Source organism: Cherax quadricarinatus, chromosome 69 (assembly GCF_038502225.1).
Source record: "Cherax quadricarinatus isolate ZL_2023a chromosome 69, ASM3850222v1, whole genome shotgun sequence".
NCBI classification, from domain to species: domain Eukaryota; kingdom Metazoa; phylum Arthropoda; class Malacostraca; order Decapoda; family Parastacidae; genus Cherax; species Cherax quadricarinatus.
In genome coordinates, this window is record NC_091360.1 from 7,304,258 (window position 1) to 7,331,800 (window position 27,543).

At 38.5% G+C, this 27,543-nt stretch overlaps 1 protein-coding gene across 1 annotated transcript; it reads left to right on the forward strand.

The window, feature by feature from the left end:
• Window positions 1–183: 183 nt before the first annotated feature.
• cactin (cactin, spliceosome C complex subunit) lies at window positions 184–27,300 on the forward strand. The gene is made up of 9 exons (XM_070099832.1): window positions 184–342; window positions 3,337–3,898; window positions 8,663–8,817; window positions 10,216–10,416; window positions 10,741–10,933; window positions 13,460–13,724; window positions 15,896–16,142; window positions 21,472–21,738; window positions 26,668–27,300. Exons 1-9 carry the CDS (start codon window positions 275–277, stop codon window positions 27,095–27,097), a joined length of 2,388 nt encoding a protein of 795 aa, XP_069955933.1. The 5' UTR covers window positions 184–274; the 3' UTR covers window positions 27,098–27,300.
• The last annotated feature ends 243 nt before the right edge of the window (window positions 27,301–27,543 follow it).

The window sequence follows — 27,543 nt, forward strand, 5'->3', positions numbered from 1 at the left end:
GGTTGATTAGACCCTGATCCACCATGAGGCCTGATCTGAGACCGAACCGCGGGGGCATTGACCCCCGAAACTCTCTCCGGGTAAACTCCAGGTGTCTGTACCTGAATAAACTTAGGTACTTAAGAGCGTGACCGGTTCATGTTAGAGCGAGTCCGGACGCCGCGGAGGGAAGGTTCAATACGGCCCCAAGACCCTCACCGCCCTAAAACCCAACAACAACAAACGTATTTGTTGTTACTCGTGAAATTGTCTCGAGTTGCTGTGAACGGCAGTGATGGGCAGTGATCGTGATAAGTCTCGTGAACGAACAAGCCGTAAAGATGTCAAGAAAAAGAAGAAAAGGTAGTGAATTTGTGAATAAGAAGAGTAAAACATGAAAGACGAGGGGTGGTGACGAGCACCTTACGTGCATTGATGCTGCTGATGGGCTCTTAACCTTTCACTTCCTCGGATCACGCATGATTTCATCCCATTCCCCAGACCTCTATGACGTCTGTGGGTTTAGCTCTTCCCTCATAACTATAATCTGTTTGTTAGTGGTCTCATTTCACACACTGAGGGACCTGGGTTCGATCCCCGGACCAGTGGAAATGTTAGGCCATGTAATTTATTTTTTCACACCAGTTGTCCCTGCTCGCCTAGCACTAAGTAGGTCCCTGCGTGTTAATGGACTTTTGTGGGTCACATCCTGGGGGAGATTAAAGATCCCCCAATGGAAACAAACCAGACACTAATTAAATTGGCTTGGTTGGGTTATCCTGGGTTACTAAAACTCCTGACTGAAACCTTCATATAGGTTGTGTTAAATCTATGTTGTGCAGTATTGCGTATTACTCAACAGCATAGTTATGCTATATATACAAAATCTACATATTACTTAATCTAGAACAGACCTACAATTCTTCTAAATTATTTTTTTCATGAGAGTTATTGTGTTGTGTACCTTAAATATGCAGTATATATATGATATTCCAGTTGCCCTCAGTTTAATAGACTTGAAATTCAAATTCAAACTTTATTCTCTATAAGTATTACAATGCTGAGTTTACAGAATTTGGTTATTGTGTGGTTTACATGTAGTAAAATAATAATTACAGAGTGTACCACTAGAACGCCTAGCATGGCTAGGCATTTCGGACAGACTTATATTAAATCTTAGGTTTAAAATATTACAGAATTATGAGATAAGTTGGTATTATGGCTAAGTGACTAAATACTAGTTGTGAGTTTAGCAATGTGAATGCTTTTGTTTTGGCACTATACATAGTTTCAGTATTGGAGTATCACAGGCCAACTTTTGACTAGTTAAGATTCATTATTTTGAGATTGAGATTGATATTTCTGTTTATGGTCAAATGGGTGAGTGAGTGCAAGTGTTAACCACCAGGTGGTATTCGTATTATTAGTTGACAGGGTGTATCAGGGAGATAAGATGTTTTCTGATGGTAGTTTTGAAGGTGATGAATGTGTCTGCAGTTTTGGAATTTTCAGGTAGGGTGTTCCAGATTTTAGGGCCTTTGACATACATTGAATTTTTGTAAAGGTTTAGTCGGACACGGGGAATGTCATAGAGATGTTTGTGTCTGGTGTTGTGCCTGTGGGTTCTGTCACAACTATCAAGAAAGCATTTTAGGTCAAGGTTAATATTGGAATTTAAGGTCCTGATGAAACCTGCAGTCTCATTTGATTTGGTAACAGCTAAGTCTGTTTGTTGCAGAATTATTTGTTATTGTTATGATTATGAAGAAAATCTCATCTCTGTCCACAATTTACATTTTCCAGCCACCCACTTTTCCCTCTTACTATACTAAATTAAGGGTTTAATATAAATGTATAATATAGCAAAGGTAACTCCAGCCAATGTAGTTATCACAGGGATAAATCTAACAGAAAAATTTTTGCAATGCCATGCTTATCCTGTAAGTGGTAGTATTAACCCTTTCAGGGTCGACAGGCCCTCTCAGAGACTTGTTCTCAGGGTCGGCCAAATTTAAAAAAAAAAATTATTTTTTCTTATGAAAAGATAGAGAACCTTTTCCCGATCATAATGACACCAAAAGTACGGAATTATACTCTCGCGAAGCTAGTGGTCTCGACGATGTTTACGCATTGGTGATTTTGCCCACTTTGAGCCCTATTTTCGGCCAATTCCAGTGTGCTTGTTGACAAAAATCATACCTATTTCGCTAGAACTCCATGTTTTTCTATCGAATAAATACAAGAAACCACCCATTTACCGATTTCAACTATCCAATACAGTCGTCAAAATTTAGCGATTTTGCCAATTTCACACAAATTTCAAAAGATGACAATTTCCGAATACAGTCCAGAATAAACAAGAAAGACATTCCTGGCACTAAAATAACATTTCCTCTGTTCATTAGTCACACATCCCCAGGCCCCTCTTACATTCTTTTGCTTTCCACTTTGAATTTTTATTCTCACAAAAAAATAGAAGATTTACTGTTATGCAGACTACTGCATTAGTGTAGAAATGGTATAAATAATACCAGCACACTTGTGAAAGAATATTAGACTCACCATTTGACGTGTATTGGACGCATAGCATGATTTGTTTACTTTTGAACTTTGGTAAAAATCAAACATTTCTGCTACTTTGAGCTCAATTTCAAGGTACTTTTCTTTGTAAAACCAGTCAAAATCATCTCAATTTCTGTAATATGTCTTCCATTCTATAAAATGAGACCAGGAAAACTAGAATACAACAATAAATACCATATGAAAATACAGTGCAAAGTCGCTGTTTTAATCCAAAAACACAGTAAAAGTTTTTTTTTCTCATTACGCACTCTGTGCTGCAGGATTTTTTTTATGCCATGCACACTGACCACATAGACCCATTCTTTCATATGTAGGCCTACCAGCTTTCTCTCACTAGATTTGAGGACGCTAGAATTTAGGTGTACTAGTATGCCAAAAACCCTGGTGCGTAAGCCGTACTAGTACGGTCGAAACCCTGAAAGGGTTAAGAGAGGGTTGCAGGGGTTACAATGGATGTCTTTTAGACACTACTGAGCATAGCAATATCATGAATTTTTGTAACATTTTAACTAGATTATATATTTTTCAATATGTGACTACTTCCTCTACCATACATATATGCCCTTGACACCTAAGTTTTTGGGTTATTTCTTGAAGTCTCAGCATATTAGTGAGTAATTTCATATAAAACTTCAAGGATGCAGAATTAATTCAGCAATAATATTTTTAATCGATAATAGTATTCTTAACAGTACTTATATAATTAAAGTTTTGTTAGGATGAATTGTGCTACTGTTACTTTCACGAAACATTTTATAACTTGTATTTCTGCAGATCATATTCAAGATCCAGTTCTCGAGAGAGCGTGCACTACAGGCGCTCACGTTCAAGATCTTCATCAAGACACAGAGAACGCAGGGATCACAAGAAAAATCATAGATCAAGGTCACGGGACAGGGATAAAAGCAGAAAATCGGAGAGATCACGATCAATAGAGAGAGAAAGACAGAGGTCACACTTAATTGACAGAGAAAAGAAACAGGTACAATCTTTAGGTCAAGGAAGGGAAAAGCAGTGGTCTAGATCAAGAGAGATCAGCAGTTATAATTACAGAGAGAGTCATAGATTTGTGTCCCATTCTGAGGATTTGTCATCAAAAAGTAAATCTAAATACAAGAAAAGCAACAAAAAAGATATCAAAAGGTCAAGGAAATCTTCATCTTCATCAACTTCATCTGAAAGTTTTGACGAGTTCAGCTCTGAAGACGATACCAAGTTACTGCAGCGCCTACAAGAGGAAAGGAAGAAGGCCAAGGAGGACAAAATAAAGCAAAAGAAAGCCAAGAAACTGATGGAAACGCCAGCGGAAAAAAGATTACGTAGACTCCAGAAGAAGGTATATGTACTTGCATCTTAAGAATGTATGAATAGAGAAACTGCAGCAGGCCTACTGGCCCATATTTAGCAGGGCCTCACATTCAACCCTTCTCACCCACATATTTGTCTAATCTATTATTAAAGTTACCCAAGAAACTAGCTTCAGTGACCCTACTTGGCAGATTGCTCTACTAACCAGCTCCTAATTTTTGCTATTATTGCTTTTCCATTACAGTACCCTTCAAGGGGAGGAAGAGGGGTACCTTGTTGCTAGTGTTGAAGGCTTCAATTCAAGGATTTAGAGCTACTCTTCCCTACTTTGGATCATATATGATTTTCCAAGTTTTCAATGACCCCTTATGGGTTTAACACTTTCTCTTTAATATAATACAGTCTCTCCTCACTTAATGGCATACTCATTTAAAGATCACTTGGACTTATTAACGGGCTCTCTGACCAGTATACGTACCTAAATAATGTATATTAGAGCTTTTTTTTTTTTTTTTTTTTTTCAACAAGTCGGCCGTCTCCCACCGAGGCAGGGTGACCCAAAAAAGAAAGAAAATCCCCAAAAAGAAAATACTTTCATCATCATTCAACACTTTCACCACACTCGCACATTATCACTGTTTTTGCAGAGGTGCTCAGAATACAACAGTCTAGAAGCATAAACATATAAAGATACACAACATATCCCTCCAAACTGCCAATATCCCAAACCCCTCCTTTAAAGTGCAGGCATTGTACTTCCCATTTCCAGGACTCAAGTCCGACTATATGAAAATAACCGGTTTCCCTGAATCCCTTCACTAAATATTACCCTGCTCACACTCCAACAGATCGTCAGGTCCCAAGTACCATTCGTCTCCATTCACTCCTATCTAACACGCTCACGCACGCTTGCTGGAAGTCCAAGCCCCTTACCCACAAAACCTCCTTTACCCCCTCTCTCCAACCCTTTCGAGGACGACCCCTACCCCGCCTTCCTTCCCCTATAGATTTATATGCTTTCCATGTCATTCTACTGTGATCCATTCTCTCTAAATGACCAAACCACCTCAACAACCCCTCTTCTGCCCTCTGACTAATACTTTTATTAACTCCACACCTTCTCCTAATTTCCACACTCCGAATTTTCTGCATAATATTTACACCACACATTGCCCTTAAACAGGACATCTCCGCTGCCTCCAACCGTCTCCTCGCTGCTGCATTTACCACCCAAGCTTCACACCCATATAAGAGTGTTGGTACTACTATACTTTCATACATTCCCTTCTTTGCCTCCATAGATAACGTTTTTTGACTCCACATATACCTCAACGCACCACTCACCTTTTTTCCCTCATCAATTCTATGATTAACCTCATCCTTCATAAATCCATCCGCCGACACGTCAACTCCCAAGTATCTGAAAACATTCACTTCTTCCATACTCCTCCTCCCCAATTTGATATCCAATTTTTCTTTATCTAAATCATTTGACACCCTCATCACCTTACTCTTTTCTATGTTCACTTTCAACTTTCTACCTTTACACACATTCCCAAACTCATCCACTAACCTTTGCAATTTTTCTTTAGAATCTCCCATAAGCACAGTATCATCAGCAAAAAGTAACTGTGTCAATTCCCATTTTGAATTTGATTCCCCATAATTTAATCCCACCCCTCTCCCAAACACCCTAGCATTTACTTCCTTTACAACCCCATCTATAAATATATTAAACAACCATGGTGACATTACACATCCCTGTCTAAGACCTACTTTTACCGGGAAGTAGTCTCCCTCTCTTCTACACACCCTAACCTGAGCCTCACTATCCTCATAAAAACTCTTTACAGCATTTAATAACTTACCACCTATTCCATATACTTGCAACATCTGCCACATTGCTCCTCTATCCACTCTATCATATGCCTTTTCTAAATCCATAAATGCAATAAAAACTTCCCTATCTTTATCTAAATACTGTTCACATATATGCTTCAATGTAAACACCTGATCTACACATCCCCTACCCACTCTAAAACCTCCTTGCTCATCCGCAATCCTACATTCTGTCTTACCTCTAATTCTTTCAATTATAACCCTACCGTACACTTTTCCTGGTATACTCAGTAAGCTTATTCCTCTATAATTTTTACAGTCTCTTTTGTCCCCTTTCCCTTTATATAAAGGGACTATACATGCTCTCTGCCAATCCCTAGGTACCTTCCCCTCTTTCATACATTTATTAAACAAAAGTACCAACCACTCCAACACTATATCCCCCCCTGCTTTTAACATTTCTGTCATGATCCCATCAGTTCCAGCTGCTTTACCCCCTTTCATTTTACGTAATGCCTCACGTACCTCCCCCACACTTACATTCTGCTCTTCTTCACTCCTAAAAGATGGTATACCTCCCTGACCAGTGCATGAAATTACTGCCTCTGTTTCTTCCTTAACATTTAAAAGTTCCTCAAAATATTCTCGCCATCTACCCAATACCTCCATCTCCCCATCTACTAACTCCCCTACTCTGTTTTTAACTGACAAATCCATATTTTCCCTAGGCTTTCTTAACTTGTTTAACTCACTCCAAAATTTTTTCTTATTTTCATTAAAATTTCTTGACAGTGCCTCTCCCACTCTATCATCTGCTCTCCTTTTGCACTCTCTCACCACTCTCTTTACCTTTCTTTTACTCTCCATATACTCTGCTCTTCTTATAACACTTCTGCTTTGTAAAAACCTCTCATAAGCTACCTTTTTCTCTTTTATCACACCCTTTACTTCATCATTCCACCAATCACTCCTCTTTCCTCCTGCCCCCACCCTCCTATAACCACAAACTTCTGCCCCACATTCTAATACTGCATTTTTAAAACTATTCCAACCCTCTTCAACCCCCCCACTACTCATCTTTGCACTAGCCCACCTTTCTGCCAATAGTCGCTTATATCTCACCCGAACTTCCTCCTCCCTTAGTTTATACACTTTCACTTCCCTCTTACTTGTTGTTGCCACCTTCCTCTTTTCCCATCTACCTCTTACTCTAACTGTAGCTACAACTAAATAATGATCCGATATATCAGTTGCCCCTCTATAAACATGTACATCCTGGAGCCTACCCATCAACCTTTTATCCACCAATACATAATCTAATAAACTACTTTCATTACGTGCTACATCATACCTTGTATATTTATTTATCCTCTTTTTCATAAAATATGTATTACTTATTACCAAATTTCTTTCTACACATAGCTCAATTAAAGGCTCCCCATTTACATTTACCCCTGGCACCCCAAATTTACCTACTACTCCCTCCATAACATTTTTACCCACTTTAGCATTAAAATCCCCAACCACCATTACTCTCACACTTGATTCAAAACTCCCCACGCATTCACTCAACATTTCCCAAAATCTCTCTCTCTCCTCTACACTTCTCTCTTCTCCAGGTGCATACACGCTTATTATAACCCACTTTTCACATCCAATCTTTATTTTACTCCACATAATCCTTGAATTAATACATTTATAGTCCCTCTTTTCCTGCCATAGCTTATCCTTCAACATTATTGCTACTCCTTCTTTAGCTCTAACTCTATTTGAAACCCCTGACCTAATCCCATTTATTCCTCTCCACTGAAACTCTCCCACCCCCTTCAGCTTTGTTTCACTTAAAGCCAGGACATCCAGCTTCTTCTCATTCATAACATCCACAATCATCTCTTTCTTATCATCTGCACAACATCCACGCACATTCAGACTTCCCACTTTGACAATTTTCTTCTTCTTATTCTTTTTAGTAATCTTTACAGGAAAAGGGGTTACTAGCCCATTGTTCCCGGCATTTTAGTTGACTTTTACAACACGCATGGCTTACGGAGGAAAGATTCTTATTCCACTTCCCCATGGATATAAAAGGAAAATTAATAAGACCAAGAACTATTAAGATAAAATCAAAGAAAACTCAGATGAGTGTGTATAAATAAATGTGTACATGTATGTGTAGTGTGACCTAAGTGTAAGTAGAAGTAGCAAGACATGCCTGTAATCTTGCATATTTATGAGACAGACAAAAGACATCAGCAATCCTACCATCATGTAAAACAATCACAGGCTTCGTTTTACACTCACTTGGCAGGACGGTAGTACCTCCCTGGGTGGTTGCTGTCTACCAACCTACTGATTTCATGTATTCTGTTTATTACAATATACAGTATATTATTGTATAAACATTTAAAAATATACTAAAAATGTTATAAATGCTGCAAAGATGACATCGAAACAATATTTAAAGATGGTTGACACAAATCCACTACCCACTGGTCGCTTAACGACCAGTTCATTTACCAGCCAACTCTTAGGGACGAAACTCTGTCATTAAGTGAGGAGAGACTGTAATAACATTTCAGTATTATCAAAGTGCCAGATGCAGAATTCTCTATTATATAAATTGATTCACACTGTTAATAGTTGATTTCATGGACCTTGATTTAACAGGAAATACAGGACTAAATCTCCTGAGTCAGATGATTTGGAGTGGTAGTAATTATGATATTTACGGAGCACATTGATTCCTCGTATGATTAGGAAACAGCAGACAAGGTCTGTTAGTCACAGAAAAATCCCATATTGTTATGGTTACTGTAAAGCATTCTCATATTCATCCATCACACTGGTCATCACCAGCTGTCCACTTATCCTTCATTAATCCATTAAATCAATGGTAACTGCACATTAAATTTTTTTTATCGTCTGCTCTACAACATTTTTTTTTAATCCTCAGGAAGCCAAGGAGAGGAAAAGAAAGGAGAAGATGGGTTGGGATAGTGAATACCTTCATTTCACAAATGCAGATAACCCATATGGGGATAATAACTTACTCGATACATTTGTGTGGAACAAGAAATTAGAAAAGGAAGGCCTCACTGACATCTCCAGGTATGGCCTTAAAACAAAACAGATTTACCAGTTTCATTGTACATTAATTGTTATAATAATTATATGAGAGAAGCATTCAGTCCTGTCAATATTAAGAGTATGATAAGTTGGTTAGGGGTTGTCCCAGTAGGGGTTGGAACTAGGTGGGGTAAGGTTTTATGACCTGATATGCTGTTGGAGTGTGAACAAGGTAACATTTATATAGGAATTCAGAGGAAACCAGTTAGTCAGATTTGAGGCATGAAGTGCAGTGCCTTCATCTCTAAAGAAGGGGTGAGGATGCTGCAGTTCAGAGGGAGGATCTGAACTGTGATGTCAGCACATTTCTGACAAGACAGGCATTGAATGAATGGCAGTGAATGTGTTTAATTTGGAATCACCTTACCTTGGTGGAAGATGGCCGATATGCTAAAAAATTTCATTTTAGCGAGGACTATTGTATTTTCCTTGTACATTATTTACTCTCTGCTCTAGATGGTACCATCTTTAATGTAGACTCACTATTCTTTGGAGTCAACATATTGAAGGCCTAAGAACCAGATCTCTCTAAGGCCAGCAGACTCATTATGATTTCACAACTGACTGTCATTTTCTAGATCAGCTGTGAGTACCCTGCTTTCTGCCAATGACCTTTACTTAACACCTCCACCATCTAGCTTACCTTTCCCTTGCAATTCTAAATGATCTATACAGGTTTACTGGTTCCAAAAATTTTATGATAATTCTCTTACAGTTTATTTATGTGCCCCGTATCCATCCTGTGGATTGTAGTTTAAAAATAACAGGATTATATTTATAATTTCAAGTTACAAACACACCAAGTTATACATGTATGCACTTATAAACAGGACTCTTAATATGGATATCTGTGAAGCATAAACATCCTTTGATTAGTTATTTTCTTTGCAACACCTCATTTGTATGTTGAACATTTTTGAACGCAGTTCATTTGTAAGTTGGTGAACCTGTTTATGGATACACAGCGTGTTAGATAGGAGTGAATGGAGACAAATGGTATTTGGGACCTGACGATCTCTTGGGGTGTGAGCAGGGTAATATTTAGTGAAAGGATTCAGAGAAACCGGTTATTTTATATAAGCGGACTTGAGTCCTGGAAATGGGATGTACAATGCCTACACTCTAAAGGAGGGGTTTAAGATATTGGCAGTTTGGAGAGATATATTGTGTATTTTTATACGTATATACTTCTAAACTGTTGTATTCTGGGCACCTCTGCAAAAACAGTGATTATGTGTGAGTGAGGTGAAAGTGTTGAATGATGATGAAAGTATTTTCTTTTTGGGGATTTTCTTTCTCTTTGGGTCACCCTGCCTCGGTGGGAGACTGCCGACTTGTTGGGAAAAAAAAAATCTAAGTTTTCTCTTATTTACTTTTAAGAGAGGACATTGAAAAGCAGAATCGTGAAAAGATGGATGAGAATAGAATGGAGCTGGAGAAGGTTAAGAAGCGACGTCAAGAGCGAGAATTGGAGAGGCTAGAGAGGGAGAAAATGATGGAGCTGGAACAGCGACAAAGGGAGGCAGCACAGTTCTCACAGTTTTCTAAGCAAGAAGACCAATTTCAACTTGAGCAAGCTAGGTAAGTGTAATTATAATGTGTCAATTGTTTATATAATTTATATGTAATATTATGGTATTTGTAATTTTGCACCTTTGCTATGAACTGCACTACTTTGAATTCAGTGGGTTTCTATTAATTCATTGTAGTATTCCATTATAATTTTAAATGCTACAAAACTTCATAAATCTTTAACATGCTATTGTTCTCTAGAATTCATTCACATAAGGAATGAAAATTGTAATGCTTTGGCTAGACTATTCAGTACTATTAAACGAACTTACACTACTTTGCACTCTATCTTGAGCCATTGTCCAGTAATAAAAACATTCTACATCATCACAGGCTTCGTTCACAAATTCGAATTCAGGATGGACGTGCTAAGCCAATTGATCTTCTAGCTCAGTATGTAAGTTCAGAAGGTGATGTATCGGCAGTGGACATGCATGAACCATACACCCACCTGACAGGACTTACACTTATGGATCTAGAAGACCTTCTGGAGGACATTAAAGTATACATGCAATTAGAAAAAGAGGTAAAGTCACTCTGTGTTTCGTTAGAGTTAACATTTTGTTAATTATATCTCATGTGAATAATGATGAATGCAAATTAGGTAAAAGATAGAAGAGTTAAAAACAGAATCAATAAGAGACAGCAAAGTGGAGGAGTTTTGAAATTTTTGGTAAAGAAAATTTTTTGTTAATAGCTATATGTTTGTATGGTTGTAAAGCATAGCCTTCTTAAATGTTGCAATTACTTTAATAATAATAAAGCCTCACTTCACTTAACCCTTTGAGGGTTTTCGTCGTACTAGTACGTCTTACGCGTAGGGGTTTTTGACGTACTAGTACTCATAAATTCTAGCGGCCTCAAATCTAGTGGGAGAAAGCTGGTAGGCCTTTATATGAAAGAATGGGTCTATGTGGTCAGTGTGCACAGTCTAAAAAAAATCCTGCAGCACACAGTGCATAATGAGAAAAAAAAAACTTTGACCACTTTTTTTTAATAAATCAGCGACTTTGCAGTGTATTTTCGTATGGTATTTATTGTTGTATTCTAGTTTTCTTGGTCTCATTTTATAGAATGGAAGACATATTACTGAAATTGAGATGATTTTGACTGGTTTTACAATGAAAGGTGCCTTGAAATTGAGCTCAAAGTAGCAGAAATGTTCGATTTTTACCAAACTTCAAAAGTAAACAAATCGTGCCAAGCGTGCAATACACGTCAACTGGTGAGTCTAATATTCTTTCACAAGTGCACCAATAATATTTATACCATTTTTTACACTAATGCAGTAGTCTGCATAACAGTAAATCTTATATTTTTTGTGAGAATAAAAATTCAAAGTGGAAAGCAAAAGAATATAAGAGGGGCCTTGAGACGTGACTAATGACTAGAGGAAATGTCATTTTAGTGCCAGGAATGTCTTTCTTGTTTATTCTGGACCCTATTCCGAAATTGTCATCTTTTGAAATTTGTGTGAAATTGGCAAAATTGCTAAGTTCTGACCACTGTACTGGATAGTTGAATTTATAAATGGGTGGTTTCTTGCACCCATTCGATAGAAAAAATGGAGTTCTAGCGAAATATTCATGTTTTTTGTCGACTAGTACAGTGAAATTGGCCGAAAATGGGGCTCAAAGTGGGCAAAATCGCCGATGCGTAAACATCGCCGAGACCGCTAACTTTGCGAGAGCATAATTCCGTAAGTTTTCTATCAAATTTCAAACTTTTGGTGTCGTTATGATCGGGAAAAGATTCTCTATCTTTTCATAAGAAAAAATATTTTTTTTTTTTTTTTAAATTTGGCCGACCCTGAGAACGAGTTTCGGAGAGGGCCTGTCGACCCTCAAAGGGTTAATGATGGGGTTCTGTTCCTAAAAGTAGGTCAGTAAGTGAATTGGTCATTAAGTGAGGAGCACACTCTACTGGTAGTGGGTTTTTGTCAACTATCTTTAGATATTTTTTTAATGTCACCTTTGCACCATTTATAACATTTCTAGTGTATTTTTAAATGTTCATACAGTAGTGTACTGTATACTGTAATAAATAGAATAGAGGAAATCATCTCTAATATACATTACTTAGGTTTGCATACTGGTTGGAAAGCTGGTCATAAGTTCGAGTGGTCGGTCAACGAGGACATGTCTATGTGAGGAGAAGCTGTAATAACACTAATACTAATAATTATAATGATACCTGGGTAGTAGACTGGTAGACAGCAACCCCCGAGGGAGGTACTACCGTCCTGCCAAGTGAGTGTAAAACGGAAGCCTGTAATTGTTTTACTTGATGGTAGGAGTGCTAGTGTCTTTTTTCTGCCTCATAAACATGCAAGGTTTCAGATATGTCTTGCTACTTCTACTTGCACTTAGGTCACACTACACATTCATGTACAAGCGTATATATGCACACCCCTCTGGGTGTCTTCTATTTTTTTACTAGCTCTTGTTCTTGTTTATTTCCTTTTATCTCCATGAGCAAGTGGAACAGAAGTCTTCCTCCGTAAGCCATGTGTCATAAAAAGTGACTAACATGCTGGCAGCAAGGGGCTAGCAACCCCTTCTTCTGTATACATTAATAAAGTTAGAAAGAGAAACTTTTGTTTTTCTTTTCAGGCCACCCTGCCTTCGTGGGATACAGCTGGTTTGTTGAAAGAAGATGTGAATATTATGTAGAGAATAAGGAATGAGGTTTAACAGTTTAAGAATTGCTTGAACTTCAACTATGGATCAGTTTAAGCTTATGGCTGCACTTCCTTTTTTTTTTTCTTCACAGCAGCTCTCAACATTAGTTGCCTTTTACCAGGAGCAACTCCAGTATTTGTATAGAGGGCCAATGTGTGGCATTCTAGTTGAAAAGGAGGTTTATGGGACTTATTTTAAAGCTGAGTGTTATTACTGTTATTTTTATCTGAGGGCTGATAGGAATGATGGGGCTTCAGTTCCACTTGCCCTCGTTCAACACTATCACTGCATTTTACTTAAGTGGACGAGATTATGTTGAGATTCATTGTTACATATTTTGACTAGACATTTCAACGCTGTTCTCTTCGCAGGGTATAAACCAAACATATTGGACTGACTTGACTATTATTGTCCAAGACGAGCTTCGCCGTTTACGTCAGCGAGACACCATAGAAGATGCCACCACTCATCGTCAGGGTATTCATGCAGCAGTAGCAGCTGATGTGTCCTCTGTCTTTCAAAATAAGTCGCTCTCGGAACTAAATAAATTGCAGTTGAATATTGAGGCCAAATTGTCTGGGCCCACGACTGGCCTGGACATTGGTTATTGGGAATCCCTTCTGTCGCAACTTAAAGGTATGAACCATGCTGTACATAAATGGTATACAATACGTACCCACAACATGAAGAATTAGACACGTGCAACATCTGGGTATCTTTATTTGTTGATATTTCACCATCCAGTGGCTTTATCAATACAAATTCAAGGGCATAATGAAAAGATTGTAGAACTGTATACAAAAGATGAGGTAATCAATCTCTCAGCCTCCAAGGCTGAGGGACTGATTTTCTCATCACAGTAGTATTGAAGACTACTGTGCTCATCACCAACTCCAAGGTTAAAGGATGGATTACCTCATCTTTTATATATAGTTCTACAGTTTCCCATTATGTCCTTGAATTTGTATTGATAATGTAATTGGATGGCAAAATGTCTGCAAATAAATATCCCCAGATGTTGCACACATGTTTAATTCTTCATGAACCATGCCGTTTTAATGTGGTAAAATGTAAAATTAAACTGTAGACACATTTTAAACCTAACTGCAATTTTTTTCTTTAAATATGGAAATCAGTTGGAGACAGTGCAAAGCCATAAGGTCTGAAATGCTATACATAATAATGGACTGTTTTTAGATTATGAAATATAATGGTTTCCTAAAGCTATAATTATGCAAACTCTAAGACCAGATGCAACCTCATTGTATTTTAATGAAATAAACATCTTTATCTTAACAAGAGGAAAAAATCTAATAATTGTCTTTTTGTTCCCCATGGAAAATACAGCCTCTCCTCACTTAATGACAGAGTTCCATTCCTGCGACCATGCAGGTAAACAAATTCGTCGCTAAGAGAGGAGCATAATATAATGGTAGTGGGTTTGTGTCAACCATCTCTGATATTGTTTTAATGTCACCTTTGCACCATTTATAACATTTCTGGTATATTTTAAATGTTTATACAGTATTTTTTTATTAACACATTGGCCAATTCCCACCAAGGCAGGGTGGCCTGAAAAAGAAAAACTTTCATCATCATTCACTCCATCACTGTCTTGCCAGAGGGGTGCTTTATATTACAATTATAAAACTGCAACATTAACACTCCTCCTTCAGAGTGCAAACACTGTACTTCCCATCTCCAGGACTCAAGTCCAGCCTGCCGGTTTCCCTGAATCCCTTCATAAATGTTACTTTGCTCACACTCCAACAGCACGTCAAGTATCAAAAACCATTTGTCTCCATTCACTCCTATCAAATATGCTCACGCACGCTTTCTGGAAGTCCAAGCCCCTCGCACACAAAACCTCCTTTACCCCTTCCCTCCAACCCTTCCTAGGCTGACCCCTACCCCACCTTCCCTCCACTACAGATTTATACTCTCTCAAAGTCATTCTGTACTGAATATTGTAATAAACAGAACAGAGGAAATCAGCTCGAATATACGTATTTAGGTATGCATACTGGTCAGAGAGCCCGTCGTAAGTCTGAGTCATTGGTAAATGAGTACATCACTAAGTGAGGAGAGGCTGTAATGATATTGACCATCATCTTCAGATCTTGGTTCTTAATAATGGCATTTCACATTAAGATTGTGACCCTATCAAACATCACTGATTAATTCAGATTTTATGTACTGGAGGTTCCTAATTTCCAAACAAATTGCAGTCTTTGTTCTCAGTTTGTGAACAAATTGTGTTCCTGATCTTTCAACGTGCAGTAAGTTGAATTTTAGTGTTTCTGAATACAAATAAGGTGTATTCTTGACTTGTCAACTTGCAGATAAGTTGCATTCCTGGTTTATCAGCCTGCAAACAGTTTGCATTCTAGTGTTTAACTTTTTTTTTTTTTTTTTTTTTTATTCGCCGGTATTCTCCTGGCCCGGGTCTTTTCCAAGTAGTGGTGACCCGGCCTTGGCTCCCTATCTGGGGAGTATCTCGAGACCTAAGTCTCCCATGGGAGGAGGTATAAGTACCCCCTCATCTTTTTAAGTTGCATTCTAATATTTCAACATTACAAACAAAATTTTTTTTTTTTGCATAGAAAACAGTAGTACAAAAGATGGTTGTATTTCACGTTTGCACCAATTTTCGTCTGTTGAAAATTTTTAAAGTGCCCCATTTGTACGCGTGGATGTTTGCAATTATAAGTCGGAATCCTTCTGCATTAGAGTAATTTTTACCTTTGTACCATTTTAAATGCAGGTAAGTTTTGTGCTTCTGATATTAACAAATTTTTTCCTCGCAGCTCACCAAGCTCGAGCGAGACTTCGCGAACGTCACAGAGACAACCTCAGGAAGAAGCTGGAAATGCTCAAAGCAGAACAAGGAGTAAAAGAAGAGGAAGAAGTACAAGATGAAGATATTGAAAACAAAGATCTGCCAGAAATAAAAGTGGAATCCAGTGATGAATCTTCGCAAGAATCCAAAATATGTAAAGAAGAAGAGGAGGAGGAAGAGGAGGACAAAGATGAAAGTGGAAATGATAGAGAAGAGTAAATTCACATATTCTTTACAGTTTATCTCTATTTATAATTTTGTTTTCAACAAACATGCCATATTCCACTGAGCCAGGGTACACCTGGAGGGATTTCAGGGGTCAATTCCCCCACCTCCCTTTCTTTGACCAGGCCTTGTGGAACAATCTTGGGCCCCTGACACTTATTGTGTTGTGTCTTAACATACCAATGGTACCCCTGCTTTTCATTTGGGGGATGTTGCATCTCCTGCCAAGTCTTTTGCTTTAATGGGGAATGATTTTCTTGTGCAGATTTGGGACTAGTTCCTCTTAAGATTTTACAAGTGTATTATTATTATTATTATTATTATTATTATTATTATTATTAACTTATCAGCCTTCTCCCACCAAGGCAGGATGGCCCAAAAGAGAAACTTTTATCATTCACTCTATCACTGTCTTGCCAGAAGCACATTTATACTACAGTTATTAAATTGCAACATTAACACCCCTCCTTCAGAGTCCAGACACTGTATTTCCCATCTCCAGGACTCACGTCCGACCTGCCAGTTTCCCTGAATCCCTCCATAAATGTTACCTTGCTCACACTCCAACAGCATGTCAAGTCCTAAAGACCATTTGTCTCCATTCGCTCCTATCTAACACACTCACACATGCTTGGTGGAAGTCAAAGCCTCTCGCACACTAAAACTCCTTTACTCCCTCCCTCCAACCTTTCCTAGGCTGACCTCTTCCCCTCCTACATTCCATTACAGATTTATACACTCTTGAAGTTATTCTATTTCCTTCCAGCCTCTCTACATGTCCGAACCACCTCAGTAACCCCTGCTCAGCCCTCTGGATGATAATTTTGGTAATCCCACACCTCCTCCTAATTTCCAAACTATGAATTCTCTGCATTATATTCACACCACACATTGCCCTCAGACATGACATCTCCATTCCCTCCCACCCTCTCCTTGTTGCAGCATTCACCACCCATGTTTCACACCCATATAAGAGTGTTGGTAAAACTATACTTTCATACATTCCCCTCTTTGCTTCCCTAGATAAAGCTCTTCGTTTCCACAGACTCCTAAGTGCACCACTCACCTTTTTTTCCTCTTCAGTTCTATGATTCACCTCATCTTTCATAGATCCGTCTGCTGACATGTCCACTCCTAAATATCTGAATACATTCATCTCCTCCATACTCTCTCCCTCCAGTCTGATATCCAATCTTTTGTCTCCTAATTTTTTTGTTATCCTCATTACCTTACTCTTTTCTGTATTCACTTTTTTCTTCTTTTAACATACCCTTCCAAACTCATCCACCAACCTTTGCAACTTCTCGTCAGAATCTCCCAAAGGCACAGTGTCATCAGCAAAGAGCAACTGTGAAAACTCCCACTTTGTGTTAGATTCTTTATCTTTTAACCCCGCACCTCTTGTCAACACCTGAGCATTCACTTCTCTTACAACCCCATCTATAAATAATTGAACGACCATGGTGACATCACACATCCTCGTCAAAGGCCTACTTTTACTGGGAAATTATCTCCCTCTCTCTCCTACATACTCTAACCTGAGCCTTACTATCCTCGTAAAAACTCTTCACTGCTTTCAGTAACCTACCTCCTATTCCATATATTTGCAACATCTGCCACATTGCATCCCTATCCACCCTGTCATATGCCTTTTCCAGATCCATAAATGCCACAAAATCCTCTTTACCCTTATCTAAATAATGTTCACCTATATGTTTCACTGTAAATGATTGGTCTACACACCCCCTACCTTTCCTAAAGCCTCCTTGTTAATCTGCTATCCTACTCTCCATCTTACTCTTAATTCTTTCAATAATAACTCTACCATACACTTTACCAGGTATACTCAACAAACTTATTCCCCTATAATTTTTGCACTCTCTTTTGCCCCCTTTGCCTTTATACAAAGGAACTATGCATGCTCTCTGCCAGTCCCTAGGTACCTTACCCTCTTCCATACATTTGTTAAATAAAAGCACCAGCCACTCCAAAACTATATCCCCACCTGCTTTTAACATTTCTGTCTTTATCCCATCAATCCCCGCTGCCTTACCCTCTTTCATTCTACCCACTACCTCATGAACTTCCCCCCACACTCTTACAGGATGTTATTCTCCCTTGCCCTGTACACGATATCACAGCTTCCTTATCTTCATCAACATTTAACAATTCCTCAAGTGTATATTATCATGTATTTTTCTTGCTTGTGTTCCAGGGAGTACAAATCAAGGGACTTCAATTTATGTGCTTTATCATACTTGTGTGTGTCATGAATGTTCTCTGTATATTCTTCAGGTCTACAATTTTACCTGCCTTGATAGAGGCCATTAGTGTACAACAATATTCCAGCTTAGAGAGAAGCAATTTGAAGAGAATCATCATGAGCTTGGCATCCCTAGTTTTGAAGGTTCTCATTGTCTATCCTATCATTTTTTCCAGCAGATGTAGTAGATACATTGTTGTGATATTTGAAATTGAGATTCTTTGACATTATCAGTCCCAGGTTCTTCACATTAGTTTTTTGCTCTATTGTGTGGTTGGAATTTGTTTTATACACTGATACAGATTTAATTTCCTCGAGTTTTCTATAGTATAGTAATTGAAATTTGTCTTCATTGAACTTCGTATTGTTTTCTGTGGCCCATTTAAAGATTTAGTTGATGTCCACTTGGAGACTTGCAGTGTCTTCGATGGATGACACTGTCATGCACATTTGGGTGTCATCTGCAAAGGAAGACATGGTGCTGTGGCTTACATCTCTGTGTCAGAAATGAGGATGAGGAACAGGATGGGGGCAAGTACTGTATCTTGTGGAACAGAGCTTTTCACTGTAGCTGCCTCTTACTTTACTGTGTACTATTAATCTTTGTGTTCTGTTTGTTAGGATGTTATAGATCCTTCTACCATCTTTTCCTGTTATTTCTTTATCATGCATTTTGTGTACTGTTACTCCATGATCGCACTTGTCGAAGGTTTTTGCAAAGTCTGTGTATACTACATCTTCATTTTGTTTGTCCTACAGAGCATCCAGGACCATGTCATAGTAGACCAGTAGCTGGGATAGGCAGAAGTGACCTGCTCTAAACCCATGCTGCCCTGGGTTGTGCAAGTGATCGATATCTAAGTGGGTGACAATTAATTATATTTTAGTAAAATGCTGATTATAATTTATTATAGTAACATGTACATATTATTATTATATCATAGTTCAAATACCTCTAGACCAAAGATAGTTGATTTTTATATATTAAAGATTAATTTATATTAATGTGTGTATTTATGTATCCCGAACTCTTTATTACAAAAGGAGTAAATCTTAATACCATCGTCTTTTAAAAATTACTTTTTTTGTAATATATGAGTGGCCTGTCCGGGAGGATAATGATTATCTAGAATGATTTCTGGACGATCATATCCGGGATGACGGTTCGGGATACATATTACATTGATCTTTGTGTGTCGGTCCTTTTGTGGTGGGGGTGTTGCGGCCCCTGCCAAACTAGCGGTTAAATAGTTAACCTGCCGGCCGGCAGTACCACTGGGTGCGTCATCAAACCCAATGTGGGGGCTGCTGAGCCGGCCTTAGAGCAGTAAGAGCCTGAGTGCCTCACGGTACACACCTAAGCAGTAGGTACCTGACCACCGAAGGGTACACGTCTACTGGCTTTAGTAACAGTATGTACCAGAGCGCCTCGCTGTACACACCTAAGCAGTAGGTACCTGACCACCGAAGGGTACACGTCTACTGGCTTTAGTAACAGTATGTACCAGAGCGCCTCGCTGTACACACCTAAGCAGTAGGTACCTGACCACCGAAGGGTACACGTCTACTGGCTTTAGAAATATTATGTACCTGAGCGCCTCGCTGTACACACCTAAGCAGTAGGTACCTGACCACCGAAGGGTACACGTCTACTGGCTTCAACATTAAGTACCTGAACTCCTCAGGGTACACGTCTATGCAGTAGGTACCTGACCACCGAATCGTACCTATCTACTGGCGTTAGAAGAACCGCTCACCGCAGCTCACTGAGTCTGTTGGCCTCAGTTACTTGACGGCCGCATTCAGTGAGCTTGCAGCATGGTGTTCGGCTAGCGGTGTGTCAACCGCCTTTGGAGAGGATTTACTGGACTACCGGTGATGTCTGTGGACTCACCGTCTACGTTGATCAACTGTGGGCCGGAGTCGTCAGATGCTGTTTAGTGGGACATTACATGAAGAAAAGGTTGGAGTGTTACACTGAACTGGGCCAGGACCGTAGTGTGACACTGAGGGACGTACGATGGAGTGGAACACTGAGATATGCATAGGACCGTAGTGGAACACTGAGATGAAAAGGGTGTCGTGGGACACTGAAGATGGCCTGGTTGTAGTGTACACTGAACAGTGTCGTGTGACTGACTTCGTGTCGTGAGAGGCAGTTGATTGTAATTTATTATTATAAAAATGTTATTTATAATTTATTGTTTTATCTTACCTCTTAGAACCCTTTCAAAGATTTTTATGATGTGGGACGTTAGTGCTATCAATCTGTAATTGCTTTACTGCCACCTTTGTGGAGTGGGGCTGTGTTCATTGTTTTTAATGACTGAGAAGACCTAAAAAAGAAAGTTTTCTATTTAAATTTAGTAATTTATACAGACAAATGGGTTACTAGCCCCTTGCTCCCAAAATTTTAGTCACCTCTTACGACATGCATGGGTTACAGAGGAAGGATTCTTTGCCACTTCCCTGTGGAGATAAGAGGAAATGCAGAAGAACAAGACCTATTAACCCCTTTCGGGGTTAGTCCCATTATACTACAGCTTTGAAGCCAAGGTAGTCCCATAGTACTACACGTGAGCTCAGCTCAGTCAGAAAACTGTGAGCAGTGAATCTGGGCCTAGATATAAGAGAATGGGTTTATGCAATAAGTGTGCACTATATAAATAAAATCCTGCAGCAAGCAGTGTATAATGAGAAAAAAAACTGACCATGTATTTGGTATAAACAGTGACTTTGTGGTGTATTTTCATATGGTTTTTATCATATGGTTTTTATTTGAGTTGTGGAGTGTAAGATATGCAAATTGGGGATTTGACTGTATTTACTCACTTTATCTCTCTCATTTCATTTGGCGAAAAATTAATAAATTATTTTTATATAATTTACGATTGTTTGCAGTATTAGTATCTGCAGATCAGCATTTGTAAGAAATTAATTGGTTCCAAAATGCTCTGTTCATGAAGTATCCCAAGACAGATTCTTTGTTATATACTTTATAAGTTAAGTATGTGTTGTTTAGGTTTCTAAATACAGTTTTGCATATCCCTCAACAGAGGCAGAGAAGAGGAATGGGATTCCGAGTGCGAGGGTGATGCAGCAATTGCCTCGTCTATCTCGGCATATGTGTCAGGGCGTTACTCTCCCCGGTTATTCCCTCCAAATAAACTGGAACCCGGTACTGTAGTAGTGGACGAAACAGAAGATGAACAACGATTGGCCTGGGCCCGACAGCGTGTAATAGGCGCAGGTCAACCTGTGGAGAGTGTCTTAACTGCTGAGGAGAAAGTAATGCAGCAAGAGGCTCAACGGGCCATGACCAGGTAAGTAAAGAACAAGGCACAATACCATAACTGGAACAGTACACAAATATGTGGAAAAAAATAGTTATGTAAAGTCCGTGACATTTATTTGAGGAAATGTTTTGCCACATAGGGCACAATGATTCCTCTAATATATGTCCTGAACTGTATATGTCTTTTTCCACATCTTATTGATATCACCATACCATTTTTAAATACACAAATAACCCACACATAGGAGGAAGAAACTATGACAACGTTTCGGTCCAACCTGGACTGTTAATTATAGTTTCATTCACCTATATGCGAGTTATTTGTGTTCTAAGTACACACTGTTAGCTCTAACAGCAGTTCATTATTACCTGTAATCTACCTGGAGGGTATTCCGGGAATCAGCGCCCCTGTGGCCCGGCCTATGACCAGGCCTCCCGGTAGATCACCCCTCTAGGAAGGTTCCTTGATGCTGGTGAGGGGCTCTTGATCTAGGGAATTGGATCTGTGCTCCAGTTCCCTGAATTGATCTTGAATACCTTCCATCTCCCCCCCCCCCCACATGCGCTGTATAATCCTAAGGGTTTAGCACTTCCCCATGATTATACCAATAATAATCCCGGTGGATCAGGGCCTGATAAATCAGACTGTCTGCTGGCCACACGTAGTCCAACATATAAACCACAGCCCGGCTGTTCTGGCACCAACGTTAAGTGTCTGAGCAGCATACAATTTGGCAAGAAAACTTTTGACATAATTTTGTTCCATTCAGGATCATTATTAACAAATCACCCTGTGAATCATGTGTCTGACCAAACCACAAGTCCTTCAGAATTCAAAATGAAAATTGAAAACATGCCCACACATGTACGACTTGGGTTTAGTTCATGGAATGCTTTGTTTATAAAGAACTGCGAAATACTAAATTGGCAGTTAATAATTATTATTTTAGCTATGATCTGGTAAGTCTTTTCTTTCCTTACAACAAGGTATTAGGTTATTAAGCTCTAAGAGTTTATAAGAAATCATCTTTGGCGTTAGTTTTAGTTTCTAAGACTCCTGTTCATTGGATAACATGCAAAAAAATGCCCATCTACTTTTTCTTTTTTAATACGCTTTTTTACATTATAGAAATACAAATTTTTATATTTACTCACAGAGATCATTTTCATTCAGTTGTATTGTCCGAATAGTAATAAATAAGATTTTATATTCTACGTGAAAACTTCAAATCGTTCTTTTGTTTTTTAAAAGGTCATTAATAGAAGAGACATTTGAATTGTGATGTGTATGTGCTTCTAGAAAGCCAGTTAGGCAGTGAGTGGTGGCAAATGTCCTTCCCTGAGGTCACACGCCTTGGTGGGAAGTGATCGATTTGTTAATAAACTTAAATTTTGCTATAGATTCTGTTGTAGTTTATTTTTTTCAATGCACCAGCCATCTTTCACTAAGACAGGGTGACCCAAAAAAAGAAAATCCCCAAAAAGAAAAATACTTTCGTCATCATTCAACAGTTTCACTTCATACATAATCAGTCTTTGCAGAGGCACTCAGATACAACAGCATTAGAAGTCCCCCCAAACTGCCAATATCCCAAACCCCTCCTTTAAATTGCAGGCATTGTACTTCCCATTTCCAGGACTCAAGTCCAGCTAACCTGTTTCCCTGAATCCCTTCACAAAATATTACCCTGCTCACACTCCAACAGCTCGTTAGGTCCCAAAAACCATTCGTCTCCATTCACTCCTATCTAACACACTCACAAATGCTTGCTGGAAGTCCAAGCCCCTTGCTCACAAAACCTCCTTTACCCCCTCCCTTCAACCTTTTCAAGGACGACCCCTACCCCACCTTCCTTACCCTACAGATTTATACACACTCCAAGTCATTCTACTTTGATCCACCCTCTCGAAATGACCAGACTACCTCAACAACCCCTCTTCAGCCCTCTAATACTCTAATACTTTTAGTAACTCCACACCTCCTAATTTCCACACTCCGAATTCTCTGTATAATATTTACACCATACATTGCCCTTAGACAGGACATCTCCACTGCCTCCAGCCACCTCCTCACTGCAGCATTTGAAACCCAAGTTTCACACCCATGTAAGAGTGTTGGTACCACTATACTTTCGTACATTCCCTTCTTTGCCTCCATGGATAACGTTTTTTGTCTCCACAGATACCTCAATGCACCACTCACCTTTTTTTCTTCATTTCTTTGGTTAACCTCAGCCCTCATAAACCCATCCACTGACAAGTCAACTCCCAAATATCTGAAAACATTCACTTCTTCTATACTCCCTCCCTCCAGTATGATATCCAATTTTTCTTTATCTAAATCGTTTGATGCCCTCATCACCTTACTCTTATCTATGTTCACTTTCAACTTTCTACCTTTACACACCCTCCCAAACTCGTCCACTAACCTTTGCAACTTTTCTTTAGAATCTCCCATAAGCACAGTTTCATCAGCAAAAAGTAACTGTGTCAACTCCCATTTTGTATTTGATTTCCCATAATTTAATCCCACCCCTTTCCCCAACACCCTAGCATTTACTAATTTTAAAACCCCATCCACAAATATATTAAACAACCATGGTGACATTACACATCCCTGCCTAAGACCTACTTTTAACGGGAAGTAATAAAAGTAGATCTTAGGCAGGGATGTGTAATGTCTCCATGGTTGTTTGATATACAGTGGACCCCCGCTTTACGATCACCTCCCAATGCGACCAATTATGTAAGTGTATTTATGTAAGTGCGTTTGTACGTGTATGTTTGGGGGTCTGAAATGGACTAATCTAATTCACAATATTCCTTATGGTAACAAATTCGTTCAGTACTGGCACCTGAACATACTTCTGGAATGAAATAATATTGTAAACCGGGGGTCCACTGTATTTATATATGGGGTTTTAAAAGAAGTAAATACTAGGATGTAGTAATTCTGTTGTAATTATATATATATATATATATATATATATATATATATATATATATATATATATATATATATATATATATATATATATATATATATATATATATTATATATAAATAAACATTCAGCATATTTGCTGTAATAAACTTTATATTTTTATATTGGAAAGATTATTTTTTTTATTAACACATTGGTTGTTTCCCACCCACTTTTACCATCATTCACTCCATCACTGTCTTGCTAGACGCGTACTTACACTGCAGCTATAAAACTGCAACATTAACACCCCTCCTCCAGAGTGCCTGCACTGTACTTTCCGGTTTCCCTGAATCCCCTCATTAATATTCCTCTGCGCACACTCCAACAGCACATCAAGTCCTAAAAAACATTTGTCTCCATTTGCTCCTATCTAACACGCTCATGCATGCTTGCTGGAAGTCCAAGCCCCTTGCACGCAAAACCTCCTTTACCCCTCCCTCGAGCCTTTCCTAGGCCAGCCTCTACCCTGCCTTCCCTCCACTACAGGTTTATATACTCTTGAAGTCATTCTATTTTGTTCCACCCTCTCTACATGTCCAAACCACCTCAGCAACTCCTCCTCAGCCCTCTGAATAATAGTTTGGTAATCCCACATCTCCTAATTTCCAAACTATGAATTCTCTGCAGTATATTCACACCACAAATATTAATTACACCATACGTGTATATTAACATTGATAGATGGAGATACGATTGTGTATTGCTTACACTCTTGCCTTAATCAGTGGATTTTAAAGAGTACAGCCCTGTGAGTTTTAGGACTCTCCATTGGGTTTAGACCCCCACCTGTTCCCTGATTAGTTATTGTTATTTACATGTGCTGCCTTATACCAAAAAATAAATCTTTTTTCCTTCATATTTAGTGTTTTACTATGGTTTCTAGCATTTTTTGATATAACACTCAACCGGTACTAAAGTATTGAAAGATAAAAAGGAAAAAAAAATTGCTTTCAAGTATTTTCAAGAATTTTTTTCATTTTTTCACTAAAATTTACAAAATTTTTGGGTTCAGTATCATTTATGGTTAAATATGCTAAATTTTGTTATGTATGCTGTGCTTTTTTTTTTTATTCGCCGGTATTCTCTCAGCCCGGGTCTTTTCCAATAGTGGTGACCCGGCCTTGGCTCCCTATCTGGGGTGTGTCTCGAGACCTAAGTCTCCCATGGGAGGAAGTACAAGTACCCCCTCATCTTTGGGACCAAGTGTACCCAGGCCTAGCCACAGTCCCTGCCCTCATGGGGACTGTGGCCAGGCCTGGGTAGGGAGAAGCTAGGCCTCTGGTCCGCCATCTGCCCTGCCCCACAAAGGGGCTCGTGGGGATGGCAGTCTTGCAAGCTGCAGGTGGCAGCAAGCTCAGGCCATTCCTTTATGCTGTGCTACTAAATATGCAAACCTGAACTAAATATTTATATTATATTCATGTTTAATGAGTGAGTTTGGTGCTTTTTTTTAATACTTAGCTTGAATAAATTTTCAAGATTAAAGTACAGTATTTCCTTGTAACCACTTTTTTTGTCTTGATTCAGTCGCCAGTTTTCCATAAACTTCGCTGCTTGCTTGTAATCAGTTCATTGTCTTAAAAAATTAGACACTTTTGCAACATTTGGTAATTTTTTTTTGTTTAAATGTTTCACCAACTTTCTCAGTCCAGTACAGAGATGTATGATGGAAGATGAGGATTAGTTTGGGGTATTCATCTTCCACAGTTCATCTCTGTACTAGACTGGTGAAACATTTCCACAGTAAAGATTCTAATTCTCCAACTTGTCGAATTCCCCAACTTGTCTTATTTTTCAACCTGTCAGTTTTTCAAACCACATGCATCATATTATTTATCTTGAAATGTCTGCTTTGTCATCCTTTTACTGGAATATTTCTTATATATCTTTAATAAATTTAGTGAAAAGTTTTTTTCACTTTGAAATATTCATTCAATAAATAGATGTTTACCAGTCTTTCTTCTCATTCAGTGATGAAGCACAGTTCAGCGTGGAAGCCAAATTGGACACTCAACACTTCCTGTGGTCTGACAAGTACCGGCCTCGCAAACCTCGCTACTTCAACCGTGTCCACACTGGTTTTGAATGGAACAAATACAATCAGACGCATTATGATATGGATAATCCACCACCCAAGATAGTCCAGGGATACAAGTTTAATATCTTCTACCCAGATCTTATTGACAAATCCAAGACACCACAGTACGAACTCATTCCATGCGATGATAATAAAGACTTTGCCATTCTCAAATTCACAGCAGGACCTCCATACGAAGCAATTGCCTTCAAAATTGTGAATCGTGAATGGGAGTATTCTTATAAGAGGGGGTTTAGGTGCCAATTTCACAATAATATTTTCCAGTTGTGGTTCCATTTTAAGAGGTATCGTTATAGGAGGTAAATACTGTGGGCAGTTTATCTTATGTTGGTATAGTTTGTGCTCTATTTATTATTTTAACTATGTACAAAAGTTTTCATAGTTTAATGAGGATAAATGAAAATTATTCATTGTTAACATTTCCATAATGTTTATAGTTTTTTTTACACCATTTATTTTTCTAAAATTCTTGTATTTTTTTTAATTTGGAATTAAATGCATAAGAGGTAGAGTTACTGTATTTTGGGTATAAAAAATATAATGTAATAAACACAGTAAAATGTGATTTTTGCGGAATTTTATTAAAATTAATACCTTTTCTATTATTTTATTTCCCTCATTGATTTGTATAGCTCACATTGAGCTTTGTTAATAATGCTCAGAGTTCATGCATGATATTATTATAATCATAAGTAAGTGCTAAACCCACAAGGGTCAATGATGCATGATCGCTCTGCTCAGCTTGAAAT